General features: G+C 41.5%; 1 protein-coding gene across 2 annotated transcripts in view; it reads right to left on the bottom strand.

Moving 5' to 3' along the window:
• PIGN (phosphatidylinositol glycan anchor biosynthesis class N) overlaps window positions 1-24,544 on the bottom strand; it is a 509,674-nt gene that overhangs the window by 443,701 nt on the left and 41,429 nt on the right. For both annotated transcript variants that reach the window (XM_073550192.1, XM_073550191.1), the window contains exons 6-8: window positions 23,569-23,693; window positions 20,244-20,374; window positions 13,938-14,045 (exon numbers count right to left, since the gene is read on the bottom strand). In XM_073550192.1, the coding sequence (XP_073406293.1) occupies window positions 13,938-14,045; window positions 20,244-20,374; window positions 23,569-23,693 (364 nt within the window). The remainder of the gene's footprint in view (window positions 1-13,937; window positions 14,046-20,243; window positions 20,375-23,568; window positions 23,694-24,544) is intronic.

The following is a 24,544-nucleotide window of genomic DNA, read 5'->3' as shown; positions in this document are numbered from 1 at the left end:
GGGGCGACTCCATGGAGTCACAAAAAATGGCGCTACTTACTGGCGTGGGCTTCTCCGCACTGCTCTGCAGCCACTGGCCGGTGGCATCTGACAGCTAAGGGCTCCAGCCCCGGATCTTCGCCTCAGGACCCCTCCCAGGCTCTCTCCTCACTGACGATCCTCTTCAGCTTCCCAGCTCAGGTATGTGAGGGGGCCTGGACAAAATAGGACGGTGCAGGCACCCTAGCTCCATCTAACCCCTTCAGAGGGTGAGGAGAGGGACCATCCGCCACCTTACAGCACCGCAGTCTAAGCATTGGTGGAGCAGTGGGAGGCGCACGGACTAGTCTTGTGCCTCTGTACAGCCCATGGCTTCAATACCTAAGGGTGGTCAGGGCTAAGTCCAGCATTGTGTCCCACGTCGCGGGAGAGGATACGTGGAGGGACACTCGCACGTGCTCACTCGTTGATGGTTTGGGGAAATCGGACCCTTTCAATAGGATCCGTTGCCCCTGTCTCATCTTCATAGACGGTAAAAATAAAATAAAAAAAAAGAAAAAGTCTGGCGCAAAACTAGACGTGTGTGCCACCACGGGCACTAAGCAAAAAACTGAGTTCCGCCCGCAATAGGGGCGAGGGTGTATACGACGGAGGAGGAGCTATCCTCTTTTTTTTCCACTTAGTGTCAGCCTCCTAGCGGCAGAAGCATACACCCACAGATAGCATACACCCACAGTATCTGTGTCCCCCAATGAGGTGAAGGAGAAATATTGCATTTTCAAAAGGGTAAAAGGAGAAAATGGACCATACAATTTGTTGCAAAATTTCTCCAGAGTACACAGGTACCCAGTGTGTGGTGGGAAACTACTGATTGGGCGCATGGTAGGATTCGGAAAGGAAGGAGCAACATTTGAGTTTTGTAGGGCAAAATTGGCTTGAACAGATAGCGGACGCTATGTCGCATTTACAGAGCCCCTGTTGTGCCTAAATAGTGGAAAAGCCCCACAGGTGACCAATTATTTGAAACTACACCCGTCAAGTAACTTATTAAGAGGAACCCACAGGCGCTTCACGGAAATTTATAACATTGAGCCATGAAAAAATACACTTTTTTCCTGCAAAAATGTTGCTTTAGCCCCAAATGATTCCTTTTCACAAGAGTAACAGAAGAAAATGGACCATACAATTTCTCCTGTGCACATAGATACCCCATGTGTGGTGGAAAACTACTGTTTGGGCACATGGCAGGGCACGGAAGGGAAGGAGCATCAATTGAATTCTGAAGTGAATTTTTACAGGAATAGCTTGAGGACGCCGTGTCACATTTGAAGCGTCCCTGACAGGCCAAGATAGCAGAAACCCCACAAGTGTCCTCACTGTGGAAACTACACTTATTGAGTTATTTATCTAGTGTTATAGTGAACATTTTTAATTCTCAGGCTATTCACAGAATTGTATAAAATTGGGCTCAGTCAATGGAAAATTAAATTTTTTTTCCAGTAAAATTTTGCTTTGGCTCAAAGTTTTCAATTTTCAAAAGGGATAATAGGAGACAATGAACAGTACAATTTGATATGCAATTCCTCTCGAGTATGCCAATACCGCATATGTGGTCAAAAACTGTTTTTGAGGCACAATTCAAAGTTCAGAAAGTAAGGAGAATCATATTGGAGCTCATATTTTGTTGGAATAATTTGAGAGTGCCATGTCACATTGGCAGAGCCCCTGAGGTGCCAAAAGAGCAGAACCCCTCATAAGTGACCCCTTTTTACAAACTACAGCTCACGGGTGCAGTAATCATATGGACACCACAAATGTGTCACAAAATGTTATACTATTGTGAGGTGAAGAAAAAAATAACATTTTTACCACAAAAATGTAGTTTTAACCCCACAATTTGTAAAAATGGCACTAAAATTTGTCACACAATTTCTGCTGAACATGCCAATAACTCATATGTACCCATACAGTACTGCTTAGCCACATGTCGACAATCGAAAAGGAAGGAGTGCTACAGTGGGGGGAAAAAGTATTAAGTCAGCCACCAATCGCACAAGTTCTCCCACCTAAAAAGATGAGAGATGCCTGTAATTGACAGCATAGGTAGATAACAACTAGAGTCAAAATGAGAAAACAAATCCAGAAAATCAACTTGTCTGATTTGGCAAGATTTATTTTTCAAATTATGGTCGAAAATAAGTATTTGGTCACTAACAAACTTCATCTCAATATTTTGTTATATATCCTTTGTTGGCAATGACAGGTCAAACGTTTTCTGTAAGTCTTCACAAGGTTGGCACACACTGTTGGCGGTATGTTAGCCCCATTCCTCCATGCAGATCTCCTCTAGAACAGTCATGTTTTGGGCCTGTCGCTGGGCAAAACGGATTTTCATATCCATCCCAAGGTTTTCTATGGGGTTGACATCTGGAGACTGGCTAGGCCACTCCAAGACCTTCAAATGGTTCTTACGAAGCCAATCCTTTGTTGCCCTAGCGGTGTGCTTGGGATCATTATCATGCTGAAAGACCCATCCACGTTTCATCTTCAATGCACTTCCTGATGGAAGGTTTGCACTCAAAATCTCACGATACATAGCCCCACTCATTCTTTCATATACACGGATTAGTCGTCCTGGTCCCTTTGCAAAGAAACAGCCCCAAAGCATGTTGCCACCCCCATGCTTCACAGTAGGTATGGTGTTCTTTGGATGCAACTAAGCATTCTGTCTCCTCCAAACATGATGAGTTTTGTTTCTACCAAACAGTTCTATTTTGGTTTAATTAGACCATATGACATTCCCCCAATACTCTTCTGGATAATCAAAATGCTCTCTAGCAAATTTCAGACATGTACTGGCTTAAGCAGGGGGACATGATCTGAGTCCCTTGCGGTGTAGTGTGTTTTACTGATAGTAGCCTTTGTTACGGTGGTGCCAGCTCTATGCAGGTCATTCACTAGTTCCCATCTTGTGGTTCTGGGTTTTCTGCTCACCGTTCTTGTGATCATTTTGACCCCACAGGATGAGATCTTGCGTGCAGACCCAGATCGAGGGAGATTATCAATGGTCTTGTATGTTTTCCATTTTCTTATCATTGCTCCCACAGTTGATTTCATCACACCAAGCTACTTGCCTATTACAGATTCAGTCTTCCCAGCCTTGTGCAGGGCTACAATTTTGTTTCTGGTGTCCTTCGACAACTCTTTGATCTTCACCATAGTGGAGTTTTTAGTGTGACTGTTTGAGGTTGTGGACAGGTGTCTTTTATACTCATAACAAGTTCAAACAAGTGCCATTACTACAGGTAATGAGTGGAGGACAGAGGAGCCTCTTAATGAAGAAGTTACAGGTCTGTGAAAGCCAGAAATGTTGCATGTTTTAAGGTAACCAAATACTTATTTTCCACCATAATTTGCAAAATAAATCTTGCCAAATTAGACAAGGTGATTTTCTGGATTTGTTTTCTCATTTTGACTCTCATAGTTGTGGTCTACCTATGATGTCAATTACAGGCCTCTCTCATCTTTTTAAGTGGGAGAACTTGCACAATTGGTGGCTGACTAAACATTTTTCTTCCCCACTGTGTTTGACTCTTAAATAACAAAATGTTTGTAGAACAGATTGCAGACTCGATTTGATTATGCCAATACTCCAATTACCGTATATAATTTTTCTATGTATCTGCCAACACGTGAGGGCATGTTCCTTTTGCTGGACAAGTTGAGGTTTTCATTGGTACCATTTTCAGGCACATGACATATTTTCATTGGTTTCTATTTCAATTTTGGAAGGCAGAATGAACAAAAACCAGCAATTCAGGAATTGTTCTTTTTTTTGGGGGGGTGGGGGTTATGTCTTGACGCGTGTGGCAAAATTGATAAGGCAGCTTTATTTCTCCGGTCAGTACAATTACAGTGATACCACATTTATATAATTTATTTTTAATATTTTGGTGCTTTTACACAAGTATTTTTTTTTTTTTTTTAGAAAAGATAATTGTCTTTGCATTGCTATATTCCGAGAGCTATATCTTTTTATTTCTTCCCTGGCAAAGATGTATGGCAGCTTGCTTTTGGGGGACAATTTTTATTTACATTCGACTTTTTGATTGTGTTTTATTCCACTTTATGGTCAGTGGTATGATGGGCAAGCATAATTTTTGCCTCGTTTTCCATGTGCTCTTTTTATGGTGTTCACGGAAGGTGTTAACTACTTTAGAAATATATTTACTTAGAAAATTGGTGACATATTCAATACTTATACATATATATGAACACATAAAGACATAACATGGTATAATAAACTATTTTGCAACTTCCTAATAAAGTTGGAGCATCAACTTCCCGCTATCTTCAAAACTTCTGTTTACAATCAGCGAATGGAAACATTCTGAAAACCCATCCTAGCCCTTTATGGTGTCCCATCTGATCACACTGAAGGGGTTACTGCATGCCAGAGAAAGGCAAGGCCCTTTCCTTGTGCACACAAGGACTGCAATGAACACACAAGTGTGGCTGTGCCTGGTACTGTAGCTCTCTGTGCCCGGTACTGTAGCACTCTGTGCCCGGTACTGCAGCTCTCTGTGCCCGGTACTGTAGCTCTCTGTGCCAGGCTCGTACTGCAGCTCAGTCTCTCCTACAAATAACAAATAATTTAGAAAAATGGAACACTGTACTTGGTGGATAAGGTATTCAGCTGTAGACTTATAGGAACAATCACTTGTTCTCAATTCTTGAAACTTTCACTTTATTATATTGCAGACACAAGGTGACATAACAAATGACCCTTGCAGTTACCTAGGACATTTCAGTCTGGCTTGCAGTCCAAACATGCATTAAGATTCACTGGCTTCCTGTCCTTTTTCAAGAAAATATATTATCATCCGTAAGGCTGCTAGAAAAGTCGAGTATCCTATAAAAGGAGAAGGCTGCTCTATGGGGATCCTGTCTTATTGAAAATCATATCTGATCTGCAGACAGGATGTTACAGAGCAGAATGAGCTGATCAGATTGATTTACATTTTCATGGGAATATTCCAGTAAAACTTTCATTTTTCATTTTCTTCATTGAAATCCCTGTTGTTTGCATGTATAGTGGGCGTTCCAATCCAGTGATTGCCAGTCTTCCTTATATGGCTGAGAATGTCGACATAGCTGTCAATCAATGAGTGGAACAGGCTGCCACTAGAGGTAGCGAGTTCTCCTTCAGTGGAAGCCTTCACAAAGAGACTGGACAGACATCTGTCAGAGATGGTTTAGTGCATCCTGTATTGAGCAGGGGTTGGACACGATGACCCTTGAGGTCTCTTCCAACTCTAACATTCTATGATCACTTGTAGGACCTCCAATTGAACTCATATAGTTCCAAACACCAAGGATTTCAATGAATGAAATGCTAGTTAATAATTAATCGAACTTATTTAGCTCAGCTTCTCCTTCTCTAGATTATGCTGCCCACAGATCAGACTGCATGCATAACATGACAGATTCCCTTTAATATTCAGCTCCCGAGCCATAATATACTGTATAAATAAAAAACCCTATTTTGCTAAAGCAGACAGTGTTTTCTATAGTCCGTTTTTTAATCCACTCAGTATACAAGTCAGATTTTATGGTAACTTATCTGGACAGTAGCCATATAATTTTTCTGTATGACTACAATGTCTTTTAGTGTTTGTTTTTTCTTCCATGTGGAGGATTACAAGGTTTAAATAATGATTCAGTATATAGTTATAGACAAAGCAATAGTCAATGTTACCGCCTTAGAGTGCTGCAATGATAGTGTGGCACGCTCGCTCAGTTATTGTGTATTAGGGGGCCAAACTATAAACAATCATTAAGTGTTAATGAAATTTGCATATGAACAAGCAGAAATTTCAGGATTTGCAAGAGGATATAATACGTCTTAGTACTGAGGTGGGGACAGGCTATGTCAGAAGCGATTTGTAAAGGCTACATCAGGTGCAAAAGAGCAAGCGACAATTCCAACATAAGTGTCTGCACACCACTGTATGACGTTGTAGCCATACAGAAGAATGCTAGGCCAAGCAAATGGCTCCAACCAGACTCATGGGTGGGAACACACAATATAAATGTCCCGTAAGAACATGCTGAAACGATGCTGTTGGGTTGTTTTTTTGGCACATCTTTCCAACACTGCAGTAATAATACATTTATCAAAAATTGCAGCAAAACATAGCACTTTTTCAGGGATTTTTGAAAATCCCTGCCCACAAAAAAACCTATTGTAACCGTTTTGTGTGAACATACCCTACTCATTTCTTTAAAGGAGGTTTTATGAATTATTATTTTTTTTTACTACATATGCTTATATAGGCAACGTATGCTGTAGTTGTGACGTCACCGCCTCTGCCAATAAACAAGTCATAGGAGGCTTTTGAGAAGAGTTGACACTGGAGAAGGGGATGGTTAGTAAAGCTACAAAGGAAGCCTATGCTGAAAAAGAGGTCATTAATGTCTAAAATTACATGTGCATACAAATCCTCCAGAATCTAGAGGCTTTATACCACTTGAACCACACTCCTGGCTCTACAAAAAGATACTAAGAATTTAGTGGAATATAACCTGAAATTGCTGTTATGAAAGTGTTCACACATTCACAAGGGTAATGGTTGAAGGAAAGGAATTACAAAGAGAGATGCCATACCTGTACCCAACTGATCCCTGTACAGACTAGGAAAGTCACTAACCACACAAACACCTCTTTGGACTTGGCTCCCTAAAAGGCCATCGAGGAGTTTCTCGTACCTCCTGAGGAACCAGAGGCCGAAACACATATCTTACAAAGGGAAAGGAGAAAGTGCAGGGATACACGAGAACCCAAGGTAAGAAACTAGACAAGTTCACATAGGATAGACACTGATAAATATAGAGAACCATATAATAAATGGACTAAGTGAACAACCTCCAAGACTCCAAAACACAAAAAAGAAAGGGTGCTCGGAAAGGAGTACTCACAGTCAGGGAAAGCAACTGGTGTTAATCTAGAAAGATAATCCCAAATTGAGGAGCTTAAACTCCTAACACCATCTACATAGAAGCATATGCAGCAAGGAAAGTCGGTGAGAGGGGATTACATAAAGCCAATCCTAAAATATAATAAGGCAGAACCAAAAGAGAAAATGGAAAACACCTTAAGTGAAGCATACCACAAAGGAAAGCAAGACAAAAGAACCATCAGTATTTGGACAGAGACAAATCGAGCTGTGGCTCAACAAGGAAGGAAACAGACCACACTGCCAGAGGTCACTAGATCAAGTCATGAACATGAGCCATGACAGTTGCTTTCTTGGTTTGGTTGCATTAGCATGGTTATGATGGATGTGTCGACCAGATTTTTATATCTATGTCATACAATCCCTGTTCGAATTCCCAAGCATTTTTCAGATGTCTCAATAAAGCCATCAGTAGATTTATTTGGTGAACAATTCCACTTGGAGTACGATATAAAGTCCTGTTTAGATCAAAATTATGTGGGGGCAAGGTAACCTGATGTAAAAAAAAATATCATCAAGCTTAAATTTTAATGAGAGCAGTGCATCATTTCAGATCAAAGCTTACTAAGCAATGGGCTGGTTTGGAGGAACATTTGTCATTGTGAACTTAGAGCTCAAATACAACATTCTCATAACTTATCTCTGCTCTTTCAGCCTTTCCTACATGTTTGGGATAGAATGATAACTACTGGAGGATTGTCTTGTAAATCAGGACTTTTTATAGCCTTGTTTGATAATCCAGAGCTTCCTTCAGCAGTGCAGGTTGATTCAATATTAGTATGTCTAAAAGCGACTCGGCCTGAGACAGAGATACCGTGACTACCTTCCCTGAGCTTTGTGACTCCTATCCTGGTAGATGTCTATCATGTTTGGAATACATTCATTTACAATCCTTTTTCTGATTATTTTCACACAAGGATTAACTTCAGTAAAACTGTACCCCTTTTAAGACATTACTGACATAAGAGGGAAGTCCTTTTAAATTCTCATCATCTGTATGTAGTATTCTTCAGGAAGCCATAGGAACTTGCACATTCAATTTGTGTACTATGAAAATCTCAAAAATATATTGAATGTAAAAATAAACTGAGTAAGGCTAGTTTCATACTAGCATATTTTAGCGCTGCGCTTCGTGCGCAATAAAATCGCATACAAAAAACGCATCATGCGTTTTGCATGCATTTGCTTTATGCGCATGCGTTTTAACCAGTTTTTAGCCATGTTAACGCTTAAAACGCATGCGATTTTAAACACAGGCATGAGCATGTCCATGCGCACGCTTGCGTTCCCATAGACAGTAATGTGATTTTTTTTTGCGCATGCGTTTTTTTGAGAGAGGTAGGACGGACCAAAAATGCAACAGGTTGCGTCTGGAGCGCCAAGGCGCACACTACAAAAACCGCATGCGCACGAAAATGCATACGAACGCGTGCATACGCTAGACCATGCGCCCCCATGTTAAAGATAGGGACGCAGGATGCATGCGCATGGGCGCGCACGAAGCGCAGCACTAAAAAACGGTAGTGTGAAACCAGCCTAATGGAAAACCCTGCAATATTGGGTGCAGAGCGGAAAAACTCGTGTTTTTTTTTTTTTTTGTATTTTGCCTCTCCATTTTGGCGATATTACTAATCAAAGTATTTGTCACTTAATGAGTTAACCCCCACTTGGATTTAAGGTTATCAGATACCAACTCATACAGGGAGAAGTACATGCCCCCAGTAAAAAGTATCAAACACCCTGCACTTGGACTTAACAAAAGTTAACTCATTATGTGCCAAATATTTTGACTGCTGATATATCCTCTACAAACAGGCAAAATTATATATTTCTTGGCCTTTTTTTCAGAGAATATGAATGATAACACAAAAACTATTTCTCCACTCATGGTTAGTGGTCGGGCAAAGCCATTTATTGTCAAACAAAAGTTTACATACCCTGGTGATTTTGACCTGATAACATGCACGGAAGTTGACACAAATGGGTTTGACTGGCTACAAAAGGTAACATCCTCATCTGTGACCTGTTTGCTTGTAATCAGTGTGTGCATAAAAGCTGAGTGAGTTTCTGGGAGCCAGACAGACTCTTAGCATCTTTCATTGAGCCACTAACGTTTTTGTATTGTGAATCATGGAGAAAGCAAAAAAATTGTCAACGGATCTACGGGAAAAGGTAGTTGAACTGTATAAAACAGGAAAGGGATTCAAAAAGATATGCAAGGAATTGATAATGCCAGTCAGCAGCGTTCAAACTGTGATTAACAAATCGAAAATCAGGGGCTCAGTAAAAACAAAAACACGGTCAAGTAGACCAATAAAAATTTTGTCCACAACTGCCAGGAAAATTGTTCGGGATGCAAAGAAAAACCCAACAACAACATCAGCTGAAATACTGAACTCTCTGAAAACTAGCGGCATGGCTGTTTCAAGATGCACAATAAGGAGGCGCTTTAAGAAAAATGGGCTGCATGGTCAAGTTGCCCGAAGAAAGAAAGCAATTACTGCGCAAATGACACAAAGTATCTCACCTACAATACGCAAAACAGCACAGAGACAAGCCTCAAAACTTCTGGAACAAGGTATTTTGGAGTGATGAGACCAAAATTGAACTTTTTGCCCACAACCATAAATGTTACATTTGGAGAGAGGTCAACAAGGCCTATGATAAAAGAAACACCATTCCTACTGTAAAGCACAGAGGTGGATCACTGATGTTTTGGGGATGTGACAGTTACAAAGGCACAGGAAACTTAGTCAAAGTTGAAGGAAAGATGAATGCAGCACGCTATCAGCAAATACTGCTGCGCATGGGATGCACTTGGACGTTCCAACTTGACAACGATCCAAAACACGAGGCCAAGTCGAACTGTCATTGGCTACAGCAGAACAAAGTGAAGGTTCTGGAGTGGCCATCTCAGTCTCCTGACCTCAATATCATTGAGCCACTCTGTGGAGATCTCAAGCATGCAGTTCATGCTAGACAGCCCATGGATTTACGGGAACTGGAGGCTTTTTTTATACATCAAATGAGTTGCCAAATGAATTTAAAATCTAGTCCAGACATTGACAAGGTTTGAAAAAAAGATTTTTATTTGAATTAATAATCTTCTCCTTCAAACTTTGCTTTTGTCAAAGAATGCTCCCTTTGCAGCAATTACAGAATTGCAGACTTTTGGCATTCTAGCAGTTAATTTGCTGAAGTAATCTGGAGAAATTTCAACCTATGCTTCCAGAAGCCCCTCCCACAAGTTGATTTGGCTTGATGGGCACTTTTTGCGTACCATACGGTCAAGCTGCTCCCACAACAGCTCAATGGAGTTGAGATCTGTTGACTGAGCTGGTCACTCCATTACAGATCGAATACCAGCTGCCTGCTTTTTCCCTTAATAGTTCTTGCATAATTTGGAGGTGTGCATTTCTAAGAACAAGAATAGACTGTCACGTTTCACATGAAAGTTCTTTTTTTCTGGCCATTTTGAGAGTTTAATGGAACCAACAAATGAAATGCTGCAGATTCTCAACTAGCTCAAAGGAAGGTCAGGTTTATAGCTTCTCTAATCAGCCAAACTGTTTTCAGCTGTGCTAACATACTTGCACAAGGGTTTTCAAGGGTATTCTAACCATCCATTAGCAATCTTACACTGTTAGCAAACACAAAGTACCATAAGAACACTGGAGTGATGGTTGTTGGAAATGGGCCTCTATACACCTATGAAGATATTGCATTACAAATCAGATGTTTGCAGCTAGAATAGTCATTTACCACATTAACAAAGTACAGAGTGTAATTCTGAATCACTTAATGTTAGCTTCATTGGAAAAAACTGTGCTTTTCTTTAAAAATAAGGTAATTTCTAAGTGACCCTAAACTTTTGAACAGTAGTGTATATGACCACCATCTACTCATGTTCTCATACCTGTCCTCCAGGTCTAGCAACTAACATACTCAAGCAGAAACTTAGCACATCTAGACTCTCACACACTCTCTAACTCTATTCTACCACTGACATCCATATCTTCACTCCACAACACAGACAGTGCCACTGCTTTCTACAATGCAACTCTCTCATCAGTTATTGACTGGGTTGTCCCTCTTGTGCATGGCAGAGTGAGATGATTCAATAGACAACCCTCGCTCAATATCATCACTAAAAAGCTTCGGCAGGTGTCCAGGGTTGCGAAGCTGCGTTGGAAGAAAACACATTCGAAAGATGACTTCAACACATTCAAACCAGCAACACTTGCATTCAAATCAGGTCTATTGTTCGACCACAATCTCTCTTTGTATACCAGGCCAATGCTCTAACCCCACACCCTCCCTCTCCAACATCACTTAAGGTGAGCTTACTAGTCTCCTCTCCAAATCACACCTCACCACTTGTGCACTTGACCCCATGCTATCTCCTCCCCAACCTCACCAACAGATTTATCCCATCCCTAACCCATCTCTTCAACCTATCAGTAACTTCTGGTATCTTTCCTTCTGCTTTCAAACATGCCTCAATCACGCCCATCCTCAAAAAGCCATCCCTCAACCCAACTGCTATGTCCAGCTTTTGTCCCATATTGCTGCTCCCACTTGCTTCCAAACTCCTTGAGCAGCATGCTCCCGCTGAATTTTCCTCCCACCTCTCATCTGTCTCCCTCTTCAACAACCTACAATCTGGCTCCCGGCCCCATCATTCTACTGAACTGCCGTGACCAAAATTACTAAAGGGCTTACTTACAGCCAAAGCCAATAGACAATTCTCTATACTCCTCCTTCTAGACCTGTCCTCTACCTTCGACAGTTGACCATTGCCTCCTACTACACATCCTCTCTTCCTCTGGTGTCAAAGGCCTTGCCCTATCCTGGATCTTCTCATACCTTTCCAACTGAACATTTAGCATCTCCCACACTACCTCCTAATCCGGTCCGCTCTCTGTTGGAGTCTAGCTCTGTCCTAGAACCCCAACTTTTCTCCATCTGTAGCCTTTGCCTGGGACAACTTATAAAGTCCCATGGCTTCTACTACCATTTGTATGCCAATGACCCTCAGATCTATGTCTCTGGCCCAGACGCCACCTCTCTGCTGTCCAGAATCCCAGAGTGTTTATCAGCCATATCCTAATCCTTCTCCTCTCGCTTCCTCAAGATCAAAGTGGAGAAATCTGAACAGAATTATGTTTCCTCTATCTCATGCATCTTCCCTACCTGATCTATCCATCACAATAAATGACATGATTTCCCCTCTACCAGAAATCCGCTGCCTCAGAGTAACCCTTGACTCTGCCCTGTCTGTCAAACCACACATCTAAGCTCTCGCCACATCCTGTCGCCTCCAGCTCAAAAATATTTACAGAATCTGTTCTTTCCTCAACCCTCAATCTACTAAAACACTTGTGCATGCCCTCGTATCCCGCCTCGACTACTGAAACATCTTCCTCTATGGCCTACCTGATAACACTCTTGCACCTCTTCAGTCCATCCTTAACTCTGCTGCCCAACTAGTTCACCTCTCTCTTCCCTACTTCTCCGCTTCCCCCTTTGCAAATCCCTTCATTGGCTCCCAATTCCCCCGCGTATCCTGTTCAAACTACTAATACTGACCTACCAAGCCATCCATAACCTTTCCACTCCGTACATCTCCAATCTAATCTCTTGTTATCTTTCCTTACGTAATCTCCGGTCTTCCCAAGACCTCCTTTTCTCCTCCACACTTATTCGTTCCTCACCCAATCGCCTCCAAGACTTCTGAATATCCACCATCCTCTGATATTCTGTGCACCAACACGTCCCATTATCCACCACATTCGGATCTCTTCAAGAAAGCTTACAACCTGCAATGACCACACTGCCACCTCAATACTACCAGAGCATCTGCAACCCCCAAATAATATAAACATACCAGAACTGATACAATAGAACAAAATGCATATTCCAATAAGAGAAGGATACTGTCAAAAGAACTGTATCAAGCACATGAAAACCATAGAGAGTTTTAGCTTGCCACGTCAAAAGGTACAAATTATCTTTATTAATTAATACACACAGGCAATAGGCAATATAGTGCAATCAATAATTAAAATCCATACGGCAAAAATCATTTCATGTTGAAAAACAGGCAGGCAACAATACAACCACAAAGCAAGGGAAGGCATACAATGTAAACGAATGGGAGAACTTCAGACACACAATTAAATATAAATTAATTTAAAGTGCATGTTGCTCAATGACAAAAATATATATGTGTGTACCAGAGTGTTCCCACTGCAATCATGACAATAGGGCAAGAGGAAATATTATAATGTTTGGAAAATACCGTGCTCAATAGTTATTTACCTAATATTAATATGAAGCAATTACCAAACATATTAGAAGTAATTTATAAAGTGCAATAAGTGCATATAAACAAAAAGGTATGACCTGTAATGATGCCAAACCCAATGCGCTGATGCCCCAACGCGTGTTTCGCTGTTGCTTCCTCGGGGGGCACACCGAAACGCGCGTCGGGGCATCAGCTTTATATGTGACGCCTCTTTTCACTTACAGTACAGAATGGATCAGTGTGCGCTATTCTTTGAAGTAGATGAGACTACATGGGCAAAGGAAGCTCCAAGCGGTGGATTTTGATGATTTGCATATCCAAGTGCATTCAGTGTAGCAGAACATTCTTCAGACAACATTTAATTAGCTCACACTCAAAAGTGAATAAATCAAGATGTTTTGAAAACACCGGTTCTATTTTTTCATCATTTAGACATCTTTAACATTTCTACCGATCCAGTGGTGTCCATGATTCCAAGAACTATCCTCCTTGGTATTACAATTTCATTGTTGAGGAGTTTAAAATATACAAAAGGGCATGAAGGTTTTTTAAGATGAAAACTCAAACTAATAAACGAGTCATTTATTATATTGAAAGGTTTTCACTTCCTTTCTTTCTTACTAGAGAGCTCATACCTGCTGAAACAGTGTCTGGTAGAAGATTTTCTCTTGCTTGATGTACTCCAGCTCCCCAGGCAACTAGTGGTGTCAAGGTTTCAGAAGGATGACCAGCACCATGGGACCCTAAGAAAAAAATAAAGACATCCAAAAGCTGCCAATCATTGGTGGTTTACCTATGTGATGTACTGGTACGTCAAATGTTTGGTGCCGATGTATAAGAGCAGGCTCAAAATCTAGGCACATAGACAACACACAGAAGATACTGGCTTTGATGCATAGCCGACATCTTGCTGTAACTGTAGCAACTGGAGCTCTCTTTCTCTGATCGCTGCTGTCATAACTAATTTAAATGACACTGTCAATCACAGACAGGGGCATTTAAGCCCTTAGTGACAGAGCAAATTTGGTACTTAATGACCAAGCCAATTTTTTCAGTACTGACCACTGTCATTTTTTGAGGTTATAGCTCTAAAACGTTTCCCACTGATTCTGAGAATGTTTTTTTGTGACATATTGTACTTCATGTTAGTGGTATAAATTCTTCGATATAACTTTCGCTTATTTATGGAAAAAAACAAACGGAAATTTGGCAAAAATTTTGAAAATTTTGCAATTTTCAAACTTTTAATTTTTGTACCCTTAAATCAAAGAGTGGTGTCACACAAAATAGTTAATAAACAACATTTCCCACATGTAAACTTTACAGTGAGTTTGATGGGGGGGGTCAATATAACAGAAAATACCCAAAAGTAACATCATTCTAAAAACTACATCTCTCATGGTGCTCAAAACCACATTCAAGAAGTTTATTAACCCTTCAGGTGCTTCACGAAAACTAAAGCAATGAGGAAGGAAAAAATTTACATTTTACTTTTTTCACAAAAAAATTACTTTGGAATCAATTTTTTTTATTTTCACAAGGGTATCAGGAGAAAATGGACCACAAAATTTGTTGTGCAATTTCTCCTGAGCATGTCAATACCCCGTATGTGGGGGAAAGCCACTGTTTGGGCGAATGGCAGTGCTCAGAAGGGAGGGAGCATCATTTGACTTTTTGAACGCAAAATTGACTGGAATCAATGGTTGCGCCATGTTGCGTTTGGAGATCCCCTGATGTGCCTAAACAGTGGAACCTCCCCAATTCTAACTCCAACCCTAACCCCAACACACCCCTAACCTTACTCCCAACCCTATTTATAACCCTAACCACAACCCTAACCCCAACACAACCATAACCCTAATCCAATCCCATGACCATAACCCTAACCACAAACCTAACCCTAATCCCAACCCTAACTCCAACCGTAATCCCAAGTATAACCACAACCCTACCCTAACTTTAGTCCAACCCTAACTTTAGCCCAAGCCTAAACCCTAGTCCCAACCCTACCTTTAGCCCCAATCCTAACCCTAATAGAAAAATGGAAATAAATATATTTTTTTATTTTAGTATTTTTACCTATCTAAGGGGGTGATAAAAGGGGGTTTGCTTTACTATTTTTTATTTTGATCACTGTGATAGGGTTCATCACAGTGATCAAAATGAACCAATAGGAAAAATTTCCTATTGTTGCTGGGTGCTGGCGGGCAGATTTTGGTGGGCGCACTGCACATGCGCCCGCCATTTTCTTCCCATAAGAAGACGCCGGCGGCAAGGGGATTTCACGGGAGGATGCAGGGACTCCGGAGGTACTGGGGGAATCGGGGTAACCCATTTCTCTCTCATCTGATGTGCGAGAGAAATTAAATGGGAAATCTGTTTTTTTCCGATTTGTAAGTAGATTGTATGGTAAAATAAATAAAACAGTCTGACTCAAAACAACAACTCGTCCCACAAAAAACAAGCACTTATAAGGTTTTGTTAAGGATTATTGTACTTTTTTTGCTATGTAAACCCCTTTTCACATGTAAATCTCCATGGAATAAATGGTGTTATAATAATTAATAATAATAATAATAATAATATTATTATTATCTCTATGGTGGTGGAAAATAAAAAGAAAGTTACGGCTTTTGGAAGAACAGGAGGGAAAACAATACAGAAGCGCAAAAATGGAAAAATGCCCAGTCAGAAAAGGGTTAAAAAAATTAAATACAGTAAACAAAACTTATATTAGGTAAATCTATGAAACTCGTGCAGTATTTGTTTCTGGGAAAGCTGAGTAACAAGTAACATGGCAGGCATGGTGGCTCCGTGATTAGGACTGTTGTCTTGAAGCATTTAGGGCCAGATTTCTCAGAGATCTTAAAGGTCCCGGCAGCGCACGGCTATAAAAGGGCCGCACGGCCGTATGGCCATGCGCTAGTATAGACATTACTTGCTAGATGTGTGAATGGTGACGGATGTATGATTCTGGTGACTGACTCATTTGAAACCCCTTCCCTTTGATACTACGCATGTGGATAGGGTATTAGTTCAGCCGTCAGCGCCAGTCAGTGACAAGCCTTAGGCCACTGTGCTCACCGCGCCTCTACACTAGCGTCCGATTGGGCTACTCCTCACGGCACTATCGTTTTGTGGCAGTGTCCTACGCCGCGCTGCAGTTGCAGCTCTCTTTGGCGCCCGCAGTAGCGACGCCGCACACATGGTAGGTCTAGACGGATGCAGTTCTTTCTGCCTTTGGTCCTGCACCTGTGACCTGATACCGTGTGTGTATATATCTGAGACCTGTGACGCTAACAGGCTCAGCCTTTTTGTGTTTACCCTTACTGGCATCCCTGTGATTAAACAGTGATTGCTCTGCGCACCAGGGTGACGTTTAACCCCGTGCGCATTATACCGCCATATTGTGCATCTGCCATTACTCAGCAGCAGTTATAACACCTTCTGCACGGTGGACCCCGTGCGGCGAACGCACTTTATTATTTATTTTATTTAGTGCGTTCAGCCGTTCCTAACAAGGCACAGGCACACAGGGGTCAACTTAACTCAGCCGAGGGCAGGAGTATAACTGGCAAGGATTTGAGCAACCCGAGGGTATATAAAGCCTTCCCAGATCCAGAGAGAGGCCACAATGATTAACCCCTGGCGTACCAGTCCCAGGCCTACCATAGGATCATGACACACACTGATGGGAACAACGGGCACATGGATGACACACAGATGGTAAAAACAAACACTGATGACACACTGATGGTAAAAACCTACACACTGATGACACACTGTAGGTAACAACAGGCACACGGATGACACGGATGGTAAAAACAGACACACGGATAACATACTGATGACTCACTGATTGTTAAAAGATACATACTGATGACACACTGATTACTCCTGTACGTTTTTTTCACGTACGCGTTTAAACACAGACATGTGAAGGAAGACTTTGATAGGGAAAACTGACAATTGCTGATGATCTCGATACAGAGATACAGAATATGACCATGCAATATAAGGACGCATTTCTGTAGCTTGAAAACCTGGAAAACAAGCCTAACTCATAGAATTGTGATTTAGCTCTTCCAATGGCAAATAGAAGGAATAGAAGGTTGTTCAGAAAATTGTGTTTGAGTCTCTGAAGGAAATGTAATAGCTATAAAGCTGTAAATAGCAAAAAATAAACTAAAATCCCTTAAACGGTTACTACCAACATTGCAAGTTAGAACTTAATAAAGTCTTATTCTTTATTGAGATCATGAATAAGACTTTATTAAGTTGAAATGCATAGGTTTTCTCCTCTGGTGTGTATAGGTAATTGCTGTATTAATAATTTTACATTAATTTTTCATTCTTTTTGTAGTTGTCCAATAAAATTGTTTCATTTTAGCAGCTTCACCTTGAGCTGGATTTTTTTTCTTGTGTTCTAAGAAGTTCAGTGGTGACTCACCATGATCCGTGCTGGGCGTTAGCTGTCTTGGGGAATAAGCAGACCGGTAAGCTGACTATGTTTTTTTTAACTTCTCTTAACATTGCAAGTTATCACCTATTCACATAATAGGCAACAACGTTGTAAAATTTACCTTGTAGTTGCACTCTCACGGATCTGAAGATGAAAGCTATCAACTGCCCGGTCAGAGAGAAGAGGAGGCCACACATGGGACACTCCTCCACTTATTCTCTACGGCCCCGAGTCATTAAAGCAATTTTGATAGAATTCTGGCATAAAATTACTTTGAAAAGTCGAAAAATTGCTGCACAACTTGAAGTTTTCTAGACAGTTTCTGCCAGCTCTACCATAATGGGCACAGCAGGGGCAGGATGCGGTCTCATGTGGGGTAACACCACAGCTTGTTTAATTCATGTTGAGCTGTAGTGTTCCTTACACCAGAAATCTTACTCCAGTCTGAGATTGGGGTAAGGTGTGTGGTGAGGCGCACGCCACTAGTCAGATGCTTCTGATTCATTAAGAGATTACCTACGAGGGGCGATCCAAAAGTAATGATAATCGGTTATTTCTATTGCACGCAGAAATTAAAATAAAATGTTTTCTTCTCTGTTAGGTACCCACTAGTCCAGGAAAAAAAAAATCACTTAAATAGGCCACGATTCCCGGGAGCTACATTCATTTGAATATGAACTGCCAAGGACTGAACATCAAAATGGAAAAAAACGAGCTCAGAGTTGTCATCAAATACCTCTGCTTGAAAAAAATGTCTACCAAAGACATACACAGCGACTTGGTGGAAACATTGGGGGACTCTTCTCCTCCATATTCCACAGTTGGACGCTGGGCCAAGGAATTTAAGCTGGGAAGAACATTGACGGAAGATGAACATCGCGAAGGACGCCCATCCACGTCCCTCAATGAAGGAAATGTGAAAAAAGTTGAAGAAGTTGTGTTGGCAGATCGAAGAGTGACTATCAGGCATGTAGCTGAGGTCACAGGGATCTCATATGGCAGTATTCAAAGAATCCTTGCAAAAGAATTGCATATGAGAAACGTCTCCGCGCGTTGGGTGCCAAAAATGTTAACCGACGAGCAAAAGAAGAAACGAGTTGACATTTCAATAGCAAATCTCGAAAAGTTCCAAGCAGACAAGGAGAATTTTTTGTCATGTTTTTTGACCATGGATGAGACCTGGATCCACCACTTTGATCCCGAAACTAAACAACAATCAATGACATGGAAACGAGCCGACGAACCGACGCCGAAGAAATTCAAAGTGTCAAGCTCAGCAGGGAAGGTTATGGCGTCCGTTTTTTGGGACGCTGAAGGAATTATTATGGTGGACTATTTGGAGAAGGGAGCCACTATTACGGGCTCCTACTACGCAGAACAAATAAGAAGATTGTGGGAGGCTATCAAGGAGAAAAGGCGCGGCAAACTGCGGGCTGGAGTGCTGTTTCACCAAGATAACGCACCGGCTCACAAAGCTGCAGTTGCCATGGCTACCATTCAAGAAGCGGGCTTTGAACTAGTGGAACAACCCCCCTATTGGCCAGATCTAGCCCCCAGTGACTTCTTTCTCTTTCCTCGGCTCAAGGAACACCTCCGGGGCAAGAAATTTGACGACAATAGCGACGTGATAACCGCTGTTGGGGAGTTTTTTGAGGGTCAAGATCAAGAATTTTTTTCAAAGGGAATTCTAAGTTTAGAAAAGAGATGGACTAAATGTATAGACTTGTTAGGAGACTATGTGGAAAAATAATTTTTTTTTTTTACTATATTCATTGTGTTTATTATTGATTATCATTACTTTTGGATCGCCCCTCGTACAAAAATGTAAAGAGAACAACGGCCATGGTAAAAATGTTACCACGGCCACTCAACTGACATTTTTTGTAGGTAATTTGCTTCCGTCAGGAGGGACTTTATATTATATGATTAATTGTAGGTTTTCATGATTCATAAGAGGCGTGCACCTCATAATGAATCAGAAACATTTGACTTTAACACTCCACTTGAGAAAAATCGCCAGTGTTGATGAATAAGGGCTTATGTGTCTACAGGAGGCAGTCAAACATAGAGCTTCTTTTGATAGTTAACTTTCAATTACAGGATTAAACCTTTGAAATAAAACATACACAGCTAGGAAACGTTATATATGGCACCTCTGATCACACACACAATAATCCAGGTGGAAAATATTCATCCAGAAGTCTGAATATATTAACTAAAACCATGCTCTCCACTTCTCTCTTGAACTGTCCTACAAGTTGGGCTGACCATGGGGACTTCTACAATGCAGCTTTTTTGCTGGACAGATATTCCTTGATAAGCGTCCACAATCAGTGCTGCAGATATCACACAGATTGAGATACTTATTTATGGACAATTCTCATGTGACCGGTTCTTTTTTTTGATTTTTACAGAGGGGATGATACAAAGCATTGCAGAAAATACAGAATAATACATAGCCATGCACAGATCTACTCACCCCAGTCTGTCATGCCGTGGTCAGAGGTGAAGATGAAAGCTGTTTTATCATCATTTCCATAAAAGTCTTCAATCAGGGTTACCATCTCTTTGACTCCTTCATCAACTTTCTTCACATTGTCTTTGTACTCGCTTTTTGGGAATGGATCAGAAACACACTCATTGTAATGATAAGCAGCGAAGAAATGAAAAAAGACAGGAAAGTGCAATAGGTTCCATTTTCCCATACACATTTGGAAAGAAAGCTAGTTATTAATTTTCTGTCTCGTGGAGAGATCTGACAGTGTCTGAAGATGCGAGTGACCTTCACGTCACATTCATTCGCCTGAGACCATTTCATTTCATTTCATGAACAATGCAGCTAAGTCTCCAGAGGCACAAACACCTCGTGCTATAGATCTGGGGGAAAACACAACATAAGGTACAGATGTTCTGCAGATTTGATGAGTTTCTGAAAAGGCCCTGAAGAAAATTATTTAAGGAACTTTTATGACATAAAAGAGTTATTCCAGGAGGCCCCATAGACTGAGGCCATGATAACTTTGCTTACTGATGATGGTCACGTATTTTATTCAAACCGTAGGTATAATACTGAATATTTTATATGTCGCGCCTCACACGCACACATCAAACTACCGAACTAAGCAAAACGCACGAGAATTCCGGTCCAAAATGTGCTAAACAAATGGTACAAAAAGGGTGTAAAACATTGTTGTAAACTAACAGAATAAGGTAAGCTTACCAAGAGGCGGCATAAGGAGGAGAAAAGATCTAAAATGTCTAGCAAGATGTAACAAGATTATCAGACGGCAATAAAGTTGGCTCCGCCAGTCTTGTTCGGCTTTGTATCATCTAACCGGAACATTCTTTCTAAAGTTCCCTTATGGACCTACGTTTGGGGTTCATCCTGATGTGAATGACACTTGGGTATTTTGGATGTTGGCATAGGATATCATCCATAGCAGCATACAATAGTTATTTTAAAAAGAAAAGCTGAAAATGTCCTAAAGTACTACGAAAAAAACTTTACTAAAGCTTAAAAAAGGCAAACTTTTATTTAACCCCTTCTGATTAGAACATTTTTTATTTTTTTTTTAACTAGATTTTTCATCCCTTTCTTAAAAGAACCGTAACTTTGTATTCTTCAAACGACACAGCCATATGAGGGCTTGTTTTTGTGGCACAGGTGAGGCTGGGAAGTGGTGTGTGCTCAAATTTTTTAGGCAGGTGTGAAAAAAATGCTTTCAAAAATAGAAGAGCTAATACTTTATTTTTCATCTATTAACAAAATGCAAAGTGGATGAACAAAAGAAGAGGTCACACCAAATGTTGATTAGATTTCTCTATTGTTCACTCACTTTGCGTTTTGGAAATTGATAAAATATTAAAACTTCTATGGCAATTCTGTCATTCTTATTGATTTATTTTTCTATATGGCGTTTCAAGTATGCATTAAATAATCATATTTTGATGGACACTTTTATGGACATGGCGACATCAATCACACAAGTGACCATCTTTCATGGTAACCAATCAGCAGCATGGAATGGCACCAGAAGAATCAGGGGTATGGGCAACATAATAGACCCTCCAGATCGACAGGTTAAATGCTTCTCATAGAAATGGACAGTGACTCCTTAGTGGATAAACAGCATTGGTCGGAGCTAGCTCCAGTCACTACTGCTAGATGTAAGTTATAGATGTAACACACAGCCGGAACCCACCATATATGGAGTGGGCTTAGCTTCTGATCCTACACCATACATCCACACCTGACAAGTAACATAAAAGCTTGATACAAGTTGGGAAGGAGTCAAAAATTAGCTTATCTTAGTAATCAATCTATATACTGCTGCAATGCCTATAAAAGAAAAAATGATAATAAACTAGTGATGAGCGAACGTGCTGGGATAAGGTGTTGTCAGAGCATGCTCTGGTGCTAACAGAGTGTCTTTGGCGTGCTCGAAAAATATGTTTGGGTCCCCATGCCTGCATATCTTGGGGCTGTTCTACATTTGCAACACATGCAGGGATTACCTGCTTATTAGCCAATCCCTGCATGTGTTGCAGGTGTCGAACAGCTGCGAGACATGCAAGCACGGTCACTCGAACATATTTGGATAGCACCAGAGCGTGCTCTGATAATGCCTTATCCGAGTATGTTCGCTCATCACTAATGATATCCCATCAACTTGGTAAATAATTTTGGATGAAGTGTAACTCCCATATTACATAGTGATATAGAATCATAGAATCGTAGAGTTGAAAGGGACCTCCTGGGCCATCTGGTCCAACCCCCTGCTCAAAGCAGGATTCGCTAAATCATCCCAGTCAGATGTCTGTCCAGCCTCTGTTTGAAGACTTCCATTGAAGGAGAAGTCACCACTTCTCGTGGCAGCCTGTTCCATTCATTGATCACTCTGTCAAAAAGTTTTTCCTAATATCTAATCTGTGTCTCCTCCCATTCAGTTTCATCCCATTGCTTCTAGTCTTTCCTTGTGCAAGTGAGAATAAAGTTGATCCTTCTACAATGTGACAGCCCTTTAGATATTTGTAGACAGCTATTAAGTCTCCTCTCAGTCTTCTCTTTTGCAAACTAAACATTCCCAAATCCTGCAACCTTTCCTCATAAGACAGGGTTTGCAGACCGGTCACCATTCTGGTCGCTCTTTTCTGAACTTGCTCCAGTTTGTTGATGTCTTTTTTAAAATGTGGTGCCCAAAACTGGACACAATATTCCAGATGAGGTCTGACCAAAGAGGAGTAGAGGGAAATAATGACTTCACGTGATCTAGACTGTATGCTTCTGTTAATACATCCTAGAATTGCATTTGCCTTTTTTGCTGCTGCATCACACTGTTGACTCATATTCAGTCTGTGATCTATTAGTATACCCAAGTCTTTTTCACATGTGCTGTCACTTAGCCCTATTCCTCCCATTCTGTATATGCTTTTTTCATTTTTATTGCCCAGATGTAGTACTTTGCATTTCTCCCTGTTAAAAACCATTGTTAGTTGCTGCCCACTTCTCCAGTTATATATCTTCACTAGGATAATCCACTAATATAAGATCCCAGTAATTCTCACCGATCCATTCACAGAACGAAGGGGGCACGGCACTGATTTAGCATTTGGTCCCCTTCACAGCGGTGGTGCAGGAAACTTACAGTGCCTGCCTTTCATCTTTTTCCATCCATATATCCCTCTAGTACCGTAGCACAATGTTATAATAGACGCTCATTTCTTAATAATCTGTCATTGGTGCTGTATAGCTACGAACGTCAATATAGTTAGATTATTTTCAAGTGCACATACTAAGTACATACCGTGAACCTGGGCGGTGAGCATGCCCATTGGTATCCAATCCAAGAAGATGAAGAAAGAAGACTACTTTCTCTTCATTAAGCTTGTGCATCATGGTTTGGTTCCTTTGAGCAGACCTGAAGAAAGACTAAAAGGGATATTTCTTTGAATATCTGCATTTTCCTTGGCTACATTTATTTATCTAGAATAATAATATAAAAAAGTTTTGATACCATATCTTGACAGATTTATAATGTGTATCTGTTACACCGCTCCGCCATACTCACCCGGCCTCCGCTCCCACGCCGCAGTCGCCCTCCGCTCCCACGCCGCAGCCTCTCTCCACCCGACGGCCGCGGCGGTCACCTGAGACAGGCCCGCGACCGATGCCTTCCCTGCATGCTATGCGCATGCGCCATAGGCCGCGGCCGCGCCTCCTTCCTGCTTCTTATGCTCCGGCTGTGCCCTGACCCGGAAGCACCTTTGGACCAATGGCTGACCAGAAGGGGCCATATCAGGCCGCTTCACCCTGAGGGAGGCGCCTGATCGTTGTGTTTCCTGACACTCTGGCCTCGCTCCATCGTGCACACTCTGCTCCTGCAGTTCCTGTCTCAGCTGCTCCTCACAGCAGCTTCTCAGTCCTGCTACCAGTGTTCCTGGTTACCTACTCCAGTCCTGCCTTCAGTGTTCCTGTCGTCCTATTCCAGTCCTGCCTTGTGTTCCTGCCGTCCTACTCCAGTCCTGCCTTCAGTGTTCCTGCCGTCCTACTCCAGTCCTGCCTTGTGTTCCTGCCGTCCTACTCCAGTCCTGCCTTCAGTGTTCCTGCCGTCCTACTCCAGTCCTGTCTTCAGTGCTCCTGCCGTCCTACTCCAGTCTCAGTCTTACTCCGGTCCATCCTGAGCCGCCCCTCTCGGTACCGGCTACCGTGGTACTCGAACCCCTGGGCCTGCTCCTAACGGTCCCTGTATAGGGGTCGGTTCCACCTGGCAGCTCGCCCGG

This window comes from Dendrobates tinctorius, unplaced genomic scaffold, assembly GCF_039654945.1.
Source record: "Dendrobates tinctorius isolate UK_male_01 unplaced genomic scaffold, ASM3965494v1 ptg000163l, whole genome shotgun sequence".
Taxonomy (NCBI): domain Eukaryota; kingdom Metazoa; phylum Chordata; class Amphibia; order Anura; family Dendrobatidae; genus Dendrobates; species Dendrobates tinctorius.
The sequence above is the reverse complement of the archived record's forward strand: the minus strand, read 5'-3'. Positions and strand labels throughout refer to the sequence as shown.